The 14992-nt window shown below is 41.4% G+C and overlaps 1 protein-coding gene across 1 annotated transcript in view; it reads left to right on the top strand.

Annotated features, from left to right (window-relative positions):
- The first annotated feature begins 10164 nt into the window (after positions 1-10164).
- Positions 10165-14992, top strand: part of LOC131671694 (RNA-binding protein MEX3B) — a 38380-nt gene continuing 33552 nt past the window's right edge. Inside the window, exon 1 of the mRNA XM_058948312.1 lies at positions 10165-10945. Coding sequence (XP_058804295.1) covers positions 10627-10945 — 319 coding nt within the window. The 5' untranslated portion in view covers positions 10165-10626. The remainder of the gene's footprint in view (positions 10946-14992) is intronic.

The following is a 14992-nucleotide window of genomic DNA, read 5'->3' as shown; positions in this document are numbered from 1 at the left end:
GCGCTATTTTATAGTGTCGACTAAAAGCCTGCGTGAAGGTCTACTCAGTACCGGTTTACGCCTCTTTCGCGAACCCTTTATCAAAGTCTAATTGCAGTAAAATCATTGAAAAAGTCAAGCGTAAATTGGCACCGCGGCAATGGTAAAATGCCCATCATAAGCGAATAATTCTCTTTTCAATACAAAAGGCCGAATAGGCAGCGATTGTACAAGATAAAGAATGCATCTGGCGCGCTTACGTGCGTCAATTTATTACGAGGAAACAAAGTAAATCTGCGCGAGATCGCGGGCCGCGCGGAAGCACGAGGGGAGAGGGAGCGAGGATAAAAGGTGCGCGAGGCTGGCGCCGCGGGACAAGCCGAGCGAGCGCGCATCCCGGTGACGTCACGCACCAAACGCAAAAAAACGAGCGGACGTGAAAAAGCAGCAGGATAAACGAGCCGAAGAGGTTTAACGGCCGCCAGGTGAGCGTAAGGTGCTCCGCTGCGGGAGAAAGAACCGATAATGGCCGATTCGGAGCTTTCCTCCTTTCCGTGCACTCGGGACCACGACTACTTGCCACCGCAGCCCATGCTCATCGCCGCTTTCTACAGTGTCTCCTAACTCCGACGCAATTTATTGCCACTGTCAATTTTTCCAAACGGCTATTATCTATATAACAACCATTCGCCTCAGCTACAAATTTTTCTTCTCATTAATGGCCCATTGCCGACTTCGTTCCAGGCCTGTGCTCAGCTTTTCTTTTATTTCACTGTTTTCGGAAAACAGTTTGGACGATTTCGTCGACTGTATTGCGCACTAAATCATTACCAGACACTAAGTGTCTCTATAAATTAACAAATAAAACTGTTTAATACAAAAACTGCGATACTGTAGGCAGCAAGCACTGATATGCTCGCTCGTACTATTTTTCCGGGAGATCGTTGTAATCTCTAGTGGTCAAAAAGTAAATTAGCGTTATTTCAATTTCAATTGGCATTTATGACTGTGAATAAACATACCATTGAACTTTACAGAAAATTTTAAGTCAAATGGTTAATGAATCTAATATATCTCAAATTTACAATTCTTACAAGCGCGTATCATTGACTCAAAAGATGTGCAAGATATCGGGCATAAAAAATCTACAATTTGAATATACAAGTATTTTACTCGAAAATAAAATCATCTAGATTTTCAAAAGATTTGAATCATATTCAAAGATAGTGTAGGTTGTTCATTACAACAAAAAATTTATATCGACAGTTTTCGATGTATAATTTTGTAGAAATTATCATACTAACTCAACCGATTTTTAAACTCACAATGCAACACCAGATCCTTCAGTTTCGAAGAGCACATTTAGAAGTGAACAAGTACAATTGTATCGAAATTTGGAGCACGCTCAAATTTTAAAATAACGTTTGAATATCAAGTTGGTCTCTGGAAAGCCAAGACAAACCACCAGCTGAGGAAGCGCTGTATTCCTATTCACCAATCATTGACTTTTTAAAAAGTTATTTGTCACTATTTTTCCACAAACAACGTTTCGCAAGTATTATCCTATAAATTAACTTGTCTGAAAGGCAGAAACAATAATTGATATAAGCTTAATTAGAAATCTTTTTGTCCGCCCGAATGTCGAATCGACAGAGATTCATTCACAACAATACATTCGCAATCCACTAACATATAGCTCGCAATAATTATCCTCGGAAAAGCATGCATTGAAAATTGAATCAACTCATAAAACCATCGCGTATAGTGTATCCCACGAAATGCGAGCAGCGTTCGACTGAAAACAACTGGTTGAATTCGCGCGCTTGGCACGTGTGCGTGCGACTCACACGCGCAGCATAGCAATGAGTAATCGAGCGGGCACGCACACGAGCCCCGTGCAGACATAAAACTCGCGCGCGCGGCGCGTGTGCATTCGTCGTCGTCGTCGTCGTCGTCGTCGTCTGCGTCACTTGTCGCGCGCGCGGACGTATATCGCGGCCGTTAAACCTGCAGCCGCAGAGAGTTTGTTGCCGCGGCTTCGACCCAATCAAAACTACAACACGCCAGTTCGTTATACCCCTGCCGTTGGATCGGACGCTTTCTTTCCACGAGGATTTGATGGGCGATTTCGCGGCCCCGTACAACCGCGTTATCACGGATAATCGCGCTTTGTTCTTTTCGAAGAGAGCGTCGACATTGACACTCTGCCAGGGAAGTCCGCTTGCGTTAAAAATAGACATTAATCGCGAGCACGTTGGCGAACATATGCTCTCGATAGGTTCGCCGTTCACCTGCTATTTTCAGTTCCCGGGATAGTTTGCGCTAATTTCTCACAATGCCGCCGAGAACGCGGAAATAATACGCAGAGGAAAAAAAACACTCCAATTCCCAATTAGCCGGCGCGAACCATTTGAAATTTAAATATCCGTCGCTTCTCTCAGCGGCCACGAAACACATGTCGTCCAAGTAAAATAAATTATGCATACGCGGCAATACACCGCAATAATGCAGTGACGGACATGTTACGCTAGCGTTAAATTCTATCTCGGAACAATATCATTGGAAATCCCTCATGTATATGCATGATAGCGCTATCATGACTCGACACATACACACTGGATCGGTATAACTATGATACATTATACCCTCTTTATGAATTCAAACGACTGCATAATGTTACCCGCGGCAATCAATCGACTGCGATGAAGGTTTAATAAGAAAATAAAGGACCATCTCCAATTCGGTATAACTATGTATATGTGGACGCGACCTATGAAGCGCCGTATTTTTTTCTCCTCTTTCTCTCGACGGCGAACAATTAAATAAGCGAGAGCGCACGTCGATGATTTATCGATGCCGACTCTTCGGAAAGTACAATTTATCGCGCCTCGAGTTATTTACGGCACTAGCCCTTTAGGCTCTGAATGCCACGGCGTAGTTCTTTCAGACATTAATAACACGCAGAAAGAAGTTGCATTAGTAACTACTCTAGCTTGAATGTGTGAGCGCGTGTCGCGAAAAGCTGCGCGCAGTTTCGACGAACCTTTTGTCCACGGCTTATTGCAATTTCAAACTTTGATTCGCGTGCGCTTCTCTCTGAACTTTATATGCATCCTCAGAGTATTTGGATTCCCCGGTGAGGATGACGATTGTCCGATAATGCTATGCCGATTTTCGGAAATACGGCCACGTTCGTTTTCCTCGATCTTATTGAAACTTGTTTTTTTCTTAAATGCAGGATTAAACAGTTTGAACATTGGCAATGATTTTTTTCTTAAGACCGACAACCGCGTCTGGTGAAAAACCTGCTTTTTCGATCTCTCGCTGTGCAGACATGTTAATGGCACGTCAGCTGACGCTCAATTAACTGAACGGATTCGGAGAGATAGTGGATAATTCCCCAGACAGCTAGCTGCGTGCGTGGCACTTATACCTACATATTGGTACATGACGAGGGCTGATCGAACAACAAAGTCAGCCGTTCTCTCTCTCTCTCTCCCTCTCTCTCCCTCTCTCTCTCTTTCTCTCTCTCGTGCGCGCGCGGGAAAGCTTGGGTCGTACGTGGCAAGATGCGCGTCACTTTACTATCTATTTTCATGCTATTCGCACGTACTTACATCACTCAATTAATCCGCTCGATCTCGCTGCTTTAGACCCACTTCCATCTATATAGTTGTCACTTTACGTCGCGTTTACTGTCATAATTGACGATGCCAATGTACCGATAATTATTGGAGAATTGATGATTTCTCCATGGGGATCTACATTCTACAGGATTGTATAGTTGTAACGAGAAGTTCTCCGTAGAAATTATATGACAACCGATAAGCGTTATTACTTGTATCTAAAGGATGTAGGTACAAAAAACTGATCCTTGTAATTATAAATAATTACGATTACAATGAAAAAAACTGAAAAAAACTGAAAAAAACTCTTAAATTTGTTGCATACCCGAAATAAGAATTTTTCGCGTAGTTGTTCATAAACATGCTATCTATTTGGAATTAAACATAAAACGATTTTAAAGATATTGTTGATTTTGACATAATTATTTGTAAACTGTGAAAAATATATTCAAATGAACATTTTTATCATCAACTTGAAGTAATTTTGAAACATACAAGGTTTGACAAGTTACTGCAACTTCTTTATTTGCTTGCTTCTTAATTCAGCCTATTCGAGTAGAAATATGCCAAAGTTTTTAAATCGACAATCAACGGTGTGCATAATCCCGAAATGCTATGTAGAATGTTCTCTTTCGTAGACGTCCAATCTTCAGAGTACCGTCAATCCTTTTCAGGCTTAGAGCTAAAATCCTCGAGGAAGAGTCTTTAGTAAATATTTCACCGTTCGATGCAGCTTTGGATGAAAGTAAACCTGCGAAAAAAAGAAGACCAGGCAAAGTGCATAAGAGATCAATTGTATCTTAAGAAAAAAGGCATTTTTAAGTGGGCCAAAAAAACGTGAAAAAAAGATAGACGGTGGTTTATTTGTTTTACGAGTGAATTTTTATACAAATTTATCTGAAAACTATTATTTATGTACAATATTTTTTTTTTTCGATAATGTCTAAAAATATTCTATCGATAATCGTTTGAAATTTTTAAAATTTTTCCATGAAAAAATTTACCATCGAATGAAATATTTTATCGAATAAAGAAATTTCATAAAAATTTAATTAGCGAATTTTTCAGCATACATCAATTGCTTACAAGTACGTGTATTTACGAAAAGAGGCCAGGTGAAGATACATCGTTAAATGACAAAATTTAAGACGTTTCGGTCTCAAAATGCAGAAATTGATAAGGGGCATTTCTCCATTTTTTAAAAATAATAATTTAAAATAATGAATCAAGTGTATACACGATTTATCTGTAAAAGCTTATGATATCAATTACACAATTATTTGAAATCAAATAACACATTTTATCGAATGAAGATTTTTCTCAAAACTCTTAGCAAATTTTGAAAACAGTATTTCGAAAATTAATTTTTGGAATCATTATTTTGCGGACTATCATCATAGATGACATCGGGTACAAAGCCGAAACTTTATACTCGAACCTGGGGCGACCTCTCGTGAATCCAAATGCAATCCACGAGATCATAAGCCCCAGGTGTCCGTGGATAGAGATCAAGAACAATCTCTACCCAAGCAAATTCAAACTGGCAAACATCGCGTATATCGTCCGACTATTTATTTATTCTATTCATCTATTTCGATTGCGAGACAATACTTCGATACGATTGGCTTACACCTAGCGGTAACGAATGAATCTGAACTCTACGTTTCATGCGATTCTAATCCAAACTTTAAGGTGGTTATATCACATTATATAGTATATGTTAAATTAAAAAATTACAATTATACGAGGCACAAACATTGAAATGTAATAGAAAATATTTAAACTGCAATTCATTATGATGACTGATCAACAAATCATAGCAGTATTTTGAAAATTAATTTTTGGAATCGTTATTTTGCGGACTATCATCATAGATGACATCGGGTACAAAGCCGAAACTTTATACTCGAACCTGGGGCGACCTCTCGTGAATCCAAATGCAATCCACGAGATCATAAGCCCCAGGTGTCCGTGGATAGAGATCAAGAACAATCTCTACCCAAGCAAATTCAAACTGGTAAATATCGCGTACCTCGTTCGACTATTTATTTATTCTATTCATCTATTTCGATTGCGAGACAATACTTCGATACGATTGCCTTACATCTAGCGGTGACGAATGAATCTGAACTCTACTACGTTTCATGCGATTCTAATCCAAACTTTAAGGCGGTTATATTACATTATATAGTATATGTTAAATTAAAAAATTACAATTATACGAGGCACAAACATTGAAATTTAATAGAAAATATTTAAACTGCAATTCATCATGATAACTAATCAATAAATCATAGCAGTATTTTGAAAATTAATTTTTGGAATCGTTATTTTGCGGACTATCATCATAGATGACATCGGGTACAAAGCCGAAACTTTATACTCGAACCTGGGGCGACTTCTCGTGAATCCAAATGCAATCCACGAGATCATAAGCCCCAGGAGTCCGTGGATAGAGATCAAGAACAATCTCTATCCAAGCAAATAAAAACTGGCAAACATCGCGTACCTCGTCCGACTATTTATTTATTCTATTCATCTATTTCGATTGCGAGACAATACTTCGATACGATTGGCTTACACCTAGCGGTAACGAATGAATCTGAACTCTACGTTTCATGCGATTCTAATCCAAACTTTAAGGTGGTTATATCACATTATATAGTATATGTTAAATTAAAAAATTACAATTATACGAGGCACAAACATTGAAATGTAATAGAAAATATTTAAACTGCAATTCATTATGATGACTGATCAACAAATCATAGCAGTATTTTGAAAATTAATTTTTGGAATCGTTATTTTGCGGACTATCATCATAGATGACATCGGGTACAAAGCCGAAACTTTATACTCGAACCTGGGGCGACCTCTCGTGAATCCAAATGCAATCCACGAGATCATAAGCCCCAGGTGTCCGTGGATAGAGATCAAGAACAATCTCTACCCAAGCAAATTCAAACTGGTAAATATCGCGTACCTCGTTCGACTATTTATTTATTCTATTCATCTATTTCGATTGCGAGACAATACTTCGATACGATTGCCTTACATCTAGCGGTGACGAATGAATCTGAACTCTACTACGTTTCATGCGATTCTAATCCAAACTTTAAGGCGGTTATATTACATTATATAGTATATGTTAAATTAAAAAATTACAATTATACGAGGCACAAACATTGAAATTTAATAGAAAATATTTAAACTGCAATTCATCATGATAACTAATCAATAAATCATAGCAGTATTTTGAAAATTAATTTTTGGAATCGTTATTTTGCGGACTATCATCATAGATGACATCGGGTACAAAGCCGAAACTTTATACTCGAACCTGGGGCGACTTCTCGTGAATCCAAATGCAATCCACGAGATCATAAGCCCCAGGAGTCCGTGGATAGAGATCAAGAACAATCTCTATCCAAGCAAATAAAAACTGGCAAACATCGCGTACCTCGTCCGACTATTTATTTATTCTATTCATCTATTTCGATTGCGAGACAATACTTCGATACGATTGCCTTACATCTAGCGGTGACGAATGAATCTGAACTCTACGTTTCATGCGATTCTAATCCAAACTTTAAGGCGGTTATATCACATTATATAGTATATATTAAATTAAAAAATACAATTATACGAGGCACAAACATTAAAATGTAATACAAAATATTTAAACTGCATTTCATCATAATAACTGATCAATAAATCATAGCAGTAAAAATAGAAACGTTCAGTTACCAATGACCGACAATACTACAATAAAATTTTCAAATTGGACCATTCTAATAGTTATTGCACCGGAACTAGATTGCAAACTTTGAACAAAAATATATGGTCATAATAAAATAGCTGTGTCTAGTATCGTTTAGTTGTTAAAAAGAATGACATCTTGATTAAGAATGTTGCGGAAAAGTCCTTTATTTTCATGCCTCGCCTTATACATATTGTGTATAAGAGCAAACTAATGAATCATTTGTATCTTCAAAATCAGATAATCAATCGATTTGAATCTTTGCAGAAATATGTATTTATTTATGATCTTGCAGTCCTTAAAGTATTAGATAAATGACATGGATTGTGATTTATGATAAAACGAGCCTAATGAAGAGTATCGCTTAATACGAACTCATATGTTATATTACTCGCTCTTGATATTTGCAAATGTTATGCGTGCTTACAGGTGCACATATTTTCGAAGAGTTCAGGCGAAACAAATATCGTTGAGTCATACAATTTAAGAGATTTATAGGTCTTATAATATAAAAATTGATTCACGGTTTTTCCCAAATTTTCAAAAGAACTATGAGGTTTATTTAGATGCTTCATATTTAAAAAATTATAATATTCCCATGTTGTTCGATATTAATATTCGAAAACTAGTACCATACCCTTTCGAGTAGAAATTCCTAAAAGCTCGCGACATTTCCATATATCTATTTACGACTTTAAAAATAAAATCCATTAGCTGCAATTAAATTACGCAAATGCATCTCCCGCAAAAGAGGTATCGTGATCATCATCATCGCAGAGCTCGCCATTATCGCGATTTTCGAGCGCGGCCTTTCCCATCGGGGAGCGAGTAAGCCGCGATGTTATCGTACCATTATGATACGAATATACACGCAGCTCGCCCGCGCGGAAGTCCCGGCGTGTGCCACGCGTTCGCCGTGCATTTCACAGGCGCCATAGTATCGTTTCAGAGGCGCGCGTATGGAAATTAGCTTATCCGCGTTTCGTCCACGACGCTCATCTCGGCCCGTTTCTTTCGGTCGATCGTGATCACGAGTCGGGTTTTCCAACGACAAGAGGTTCAGAATCGTTGGAAAATGAAGCTTTACGTTATCATTCGAACATCACTGCTGTCGGTAAAGTGAGCGTTACGGATTGGATAAGGTGCTGCGGATGATCGTAAACTCTCTTCTAAAATGCTCCCTTTCAATCTCATCCGGCAAATCGGCTTTCCTATGCACTGTGCGCGTTAATCTCGTCCGCGATGCGTTTCCTGCCTGTCGATTAACCCAATTAAATAGTTAATAAGACGGACACGGAGCGCGCGATGCATTACATCGGAAAAATCCATCCGCGACCAGAGAATCGAAAAGACATCGAGCATATACAGCCCACCGTAGCCATCGGGGTAGAAGTAAAAGAGCGGAGAGATGGCACGGCGACTGCGCGATATACATTTGGTGCGAGCGAGAGAGGCAGACAGACAGAGAGGAAAAGACGAAAATACGAGCATGGGAATACTGCGAGAGAGCGAGAACTAATACATTGCTGCAACTCTCGACGGATGCTGCTAGAAGAGAGGGATACGATCGTATCGTGACAGGTCACCACCGGGCGCAGCGGCAGCCAACGCCGCTGGAGGGGAAGCATTATGTTTTACCCTTCCAGCTGCGCGTACACACTCGATGACTTCGGTGTGTTTTCATTCCGGATACGTTATTGATTTTCTCTCTCTCTCTCTCTCTCTCTCTCTGGCCTATGCGCGCGTGCTCTTGCTCGCCGAGGGATTAATCCGCCGCTGAATTTCCCGCGTTTTATGATTTTATAGCGCGCGCATTAAAACCACGCGAGTCTAACTTTTCTCTCTCCGCGCGGATTTTACTGTTAAATTTCGGTATTTACCGCGCTCGACGATCAAAGCGGCAAAGAGCAAGTGTTTACGACACAATTATTATGCGTGATTTTTTTTTTTCTCGAGATTTAGTGTATTGCGAAAGCAACAGAGTATAACGCTATAGTTACTGCCGAGGCTACTCCAATAAAGTCACGGTCGTTATTTACATTTTAATACTTTAGATACGAGGAAAGGTCATTTCTAGATATGAATTTTTAGTGTCGAAAATAGGCCAGTTTCTTTTGCAAGTGACGATTTTCAAATTTACAACTGTCAAACTTTTGTCAAAAAGTGGATTCTCTCACGGTAGGAATATCATTATGAACATTGAAGGATTGATTTCAAATTGGGAAATCCCATTGGTTTCCAATTTACGCAATAGAATTTAATCACCCGACGAAAAAAAAGGTAATATATTTAACAATCGTGTGATTCACGCGAAAAGTATTTCTTGCAAGCGTTAAAAATTACCGAACGCAGTAACGTCTTGCATAAAGGCCCGCGGGAAAGGAGAATTAAAGCATGGAAAAAAAAATAAAAAAATCATTCATGATTCATACTAACACGAAGCACACAGGCGCAGACACAGCTCGGGATCAACATCCCTTTTGCATCGTTGAAACATTCTATGACCGGTCACCCGACGCGTCATCCTTCTCCTCTCTCCGCGTGTCTCCTCTCTCACTCGCTCACTCACTCTCTCTCTCTCTCCTTCTCTTTCTCTCTATATATATTTCTCTTCGTTTCCATCTCTCCTCCGCCTGCGCGACTCCGCGGCAGTATTCCGGCGTACGAGGGGAGGCTGGTGGGTAAAGGAGGCCACGTGATCCGAGCGCTCGACGAATGGGAGCTTAGCATTGCCGGCGTCCGGCGGCACATGTCGTCTGAGCTCGCGCACCGGCCGTCAGTCGCAGTGGCACTGTCGAACCGAGCAAGCGAGACGACGTGTGAGAAGGGTTGTCACGCGTTTTTTTCAACGACACTGCCGTTTTTATCGAGACAGATTCAAACACATTCGCTCAAAAAGACAAAGGACGTGTATAAACCCTTACGTATTTCTACCGAACTCGCTGAGTCTCGTCGAGCAGACACTATTATACTGCTAATTCTCATACTCGTGGTGCTGTACGAGGAGCTGCTTAAACGACGACAGATCAGGCGTGCTCCAAGTAGTCATCACCTTCGAGCATCAATCAGCAGCTCGTCGACGCCGTTGTCGACGTCAGTGCAACATCGCCGCCGTAGTCGGCGCCGAAGCTGGGAATAACAAGTTTATTGTCGAAAAAACGGAAAATACAAGTGGGACACATATTCATCGTAATCGTCACACACATACAGCATCCATTACAAATCTCACCACAAACAAAGTGCGCGTAAACGAAAAGAACAATGCCGACTAGCTTGTTCACGGAAGTGGAGCGTGCGGCGAGCGGAGCCGCAGCCACCGGCTCCCTCGAGGAGCAACGCGCGCTTCAGTTAGCTTTCGAGCTTTCGATGCTTGGCCTCGAAAATGGCAGCGCCAATGGTAATCCACCAACCGGTGTCACCGGGCCTGTCGTAACGAATGGTGTTGTCCCGGATAACGATGGACTACAAAGCTCACCAAGTAGCGTGTTCGAGGAGGCCAGATCGAAGAAGAGCCAGAACATGACCGAGTGTGTGCCGGTGCCGAGCAGCGAGCACGTGGCTGAGATTGTCGGCAGACAAGGTGGGTGTCATCATCATCATACTCGCGCGGGCGAACTAACACACGTGTATCTTTCGTCTTTCTTTGCTGTACGCAACCGCGTTATTTATATATCGGCAGCGAGCCACAGCAGCATGAGCGCGCGCGTATTGTACCTATAGCATATACGAGGTGAACAACCGTGGGAGGTTCTCGCACCTGAGCTCGTCCTTGAACTCACTCTTGGCTGTTCTGGAAAAACGCGACGCCAGATTTCTAACCTTTTCGTTGCAAACGAGCGCGTTCCAAGTTATGATCTCTCATTGTGTTAGTATTACTTACATCTTCGCTGTTTACAATCGATTCGTCGAAACACGAGTGCACGTTCAAGCTAGTTTCTATAACCTATATATTTATATTGTTCGCCGCTCAATTCGAGTTTCCTTATTCAAGGAATAAAAATGAATTCCAATTAGTACATCATTAAAGTGTTATTCCGATAAAAAGGAATTCCTGAGTTTCGTGCAGCGCGCGCACGCGCACACAAACCCTATATCCACGCACATGTGACTTTAGCTAATGGCATCATTTCAATTTATACACTCGGTCTAACGAAAATTATCTCATTCAAATGTACTCGAGATCGTAGTATGTACACGAATCATATTAGAAAACGTTAATTTCCAATTCGCAGGTCTATAAATTTGTCGGCTTTTTTCGCATCGCGCGAACGACCATCTGTCCCGCGAAAAAAAACAACAGAGCAGGTGCTTTGAATGTTATGAAAGCGAATGTTGCGACGGTGTGAAATGGGCAGATGTACATATAAGCGTGTACGTAAGTAAGTACGTATACGCACAGCGAAGGCCAGTCGTTCATGGACGGAATTAATTTTTCGCGCACGGAAAATGAGCGGAAACCCCGCACGACTCCGGCGACTTCTGGAGAGAAAGAGAAAAGAAGATTCACTGCTGTTGAACGATAAATATTTATGAGTCGTTATAGGGCAAGCATAGCGCTCGCGCGCGCATTGTTATGTTAACAGTGACATTCGATATTTTGGAAACTTCGCGACATGCTGCGAGAGATGAAATCCTCCTCGAGAGCCAAGAGAGCAGAAAACGGACCAAGGGTCCTTTTGCCATTGAGAAAATGACGAAGGTTCCCGGAGAGTTATACTCTTTCTGTCTATTTTTATCTGAAAGCATTGGGAGTTTTCCTAATCGGTTGTTACCCTCGATTACCACCTGTGTCATGAGCGAAAAAGGAAAAAAAGAAAGCGCCGTTGACCAATCCACGACCTTTCTAAATTTTTCGACACTCAAGAGCTCCAAGGCTTGAATTTTTAGTGGGGCATCTATCGACACTTTTAGTTGCGTTCGCTTTTTACAGATTTCAAAGTTCGGAGTGAACACACACATAGGCACTTTGCCCCGATGAACTTCGCGAGAGAAAGAGAGAGAGAGAGAGAGAGAGAGAGAGAGGATCGTTGACCCCTTCGCGAACGCGCGCGCACACCTTCGTCGTCTAACTACTACCGGCTGCGCACGCCTCTTCTCGTTATTTCACTGGTCTACTTCGCCTACTCCAAAATCTTTGGAGCCCTTTCAATTTGCATTTGGCCCTCTTCACATTTTTTAATGGTGTTCGGTCCCTTTAGGCTGACAAGCATAAGCCTGTGTTCACATTAAGTTTATGACGTTCTAAACACTCGTATTTACACAAGAATTTGCTCAGTTGTTTTGCGGACCGCTGTGACTGTTCGTGAACCTATACAGTTTAGTTTTTCAGAAGAATCAAAGATCAAGCGCAATAATCAAACGCTAATAGTGCCTAATGAATGTGTAAGTCATATAATTCGAGCAAACTTAACTTGCTATTTAAAATAATATACCGGCAAGTCGGAAATTTGCGTTACGTGTTAGTTTATCTATTTCCGGATTAAAAAATTAAGTAAACGTCGTAAATTTTTTCGTATGTCTATATTTCGAGGATTATAGTGGCTTAAACACACGCGATTGAATTTGAGAAACACTCGATCAAAAACCTCGAACAACTCCACGAATGTGCTATTTTTAGCATGCAGGTACAAATAACATGAAACAATTACGCGACATTTGAAAGCTCCACGTGACAAATTTAGTGGAATAAAAATCGCTGTCGAAGTGAGCTTCAGCAAGTAGTCGTAGTGTCCCTCGTCGGTTTTATCATATACTGGGCAACAAGGTAAACATTGATGTTTGAAGAAGCGATAGCACGCGAAAAAATAAAGAAAAGGAAACGAAGGAATTGAGTGTTGTGTGTTGTGTGTGCGTTGGTTGGTTGCGCGGGAGTGTAATGTCGTCGTTAGAGGCGCGCGCGTTCACTCTCTCGAGGCTCTTCTAACGGTGTCAACGTACGCATAGAGTAAAGCGAGTTACGTAGTCGAATATATTCAGCCGGCGTTGCTTGGCACTACTTCCGCTCGACCTCATCTCTTTCTCTCTCTCTCTCTCTCTCTCTCTCTATAGACTCTCGCGCTTAAGCTTCCTTGGCGCGATTGATTTCGTCCATTTTTTTTCTTTCTATCTTAACGTGTTCAAGGGCTTTCTGATGCAGCGGAGGAGCCAGCGTAGAACCAGTTTTATATACTGGGCGCGCGCGAGAGAGACTGAGAGGGAAATGAGTTCTTTGATTCCTTTTCGTATTAACACCGAATTTGTAATAGTTTGAACGAATGGCCAACGACGTAATCCACTTTTTCTTCAATGGGAATGATTGCTATCAAAATATAATTTACGAAACTACGTATTCATTCACTGGTAAACAGTTTCCCTAATCTATTCATCATCAAGACCAATAAGGTTTTCCCCTGCTCGTTCGTGCACCGAGCGCCACGTGATCGGAAATAAATGATCGTCTCGCGTTGTGCAGTCTAAAAATCGATGACACAACAGACACATGACTCAATCGAGTTTGACGTAATACCGACGTGTACTTACAGGCGTCAGCCCCTGGGCACGTAAAGCCCACACAAGCGCCCTTTGGCTGCTGAGTCACAAGGGCGCTGAACCCTACATATACGCGTGCGCGCGCGCGCGAATCAATCAATGCATGTATGACTTAATGTAAATATAAGAAAAAAAGAATGGGGTAATTGACTGGTATAGCACGTACTTTTCGTACGCGACTCGACACTGTTACGATCGTTTTCTTTACGAGAGCAGATTCCCAGCTAAGGAATCTTTTTCAGCGTACGAGCGCGGACAAAACGGATGCCCCTCGTGCCGTGTGTTCTCTCTCTCTCTCTCTTGTATATATACTCGCTGTGCTCTTGTTTTCTCGGTCGCTCGCGCGCGCACGACGTTGCCGTGTGAACGTTATACATACTTTGCCAGCAGAAGCGTTGCTATCTTGCTGAGCTGCTCTGGACGGATTTTCCTTTTCTGCTCCACCTTACTTTTTTAATTATCGGGGTGAGTTCGGGGAAATTTCGAAATTACAATACATTTCACGTTTATTTTGGCTGCAGTAGTCGTTTATTTGCGCAATGAGATAAGAAACCGACGAGTTGTTACGCCTTCGGAACAAATGCCAACGGCTCGACGTATTGCAAAGCGAATTAGAGTGAAGAGTGAGGAGTGGGATGCCTCTCGATCTCGTTTGTCGAATTATTATAGCTCGCTTGTTTTGTGTGTATATCGAGAAGAGCGTTAATCAAAGTTAAGAAATCACTTGTTCGTCGTATTGTGGTCGAAATCTTTTTCGTTTAGGATGTTTCATTGTCAACGTTTGTGGTGTATTTGCAACCTTTCCAAGAAACTCTCAACGGTATTAATAACATACCACCGCGAGTTGCCATCGAAAAGCAAAAAAAAAAAAAAATACGAAAAGACAGCAGAACCCTTGTCGAAAAGAAACCGCCGGTTCTCACTGGCTGAATGGAAAAACGGAATGGACGCAACAAAGTCAGTCTTTTTTTCTCCTTCTTTTCCTTCGCTACTCCCTTTTCATCCTCCGATGCAAAAACTTCCGCCAATTTGCGGTACCCAGGTGACCGCAAGATTGTGCCCTTCCGTTTGGGCCCAACAACTGCTTGTGTGAAAGAGA

Source organism: Phymastichus coffea, unplaced genomic scaffold (genome assembly GCF_024137745.1).
Source record: "Phymastichus coffea isolate CEN01 unplaced genomic scaffold, Cenicafe_Pcof_1.1 PCOF00133, whole genome shotgun sequence".
NCBI classification, from domain to species: domain Eukaryota; kingdom Metazoa; phylum Arthropoda; class Insecta; order Hymenoptera; family Eulophidae; genus Phymastichus; species Phymastichus coffea.
Note: the sequence above shows the minus strand (reverse complement) of the source record. Positions and strands in the feature narration are given on the sequence as shown.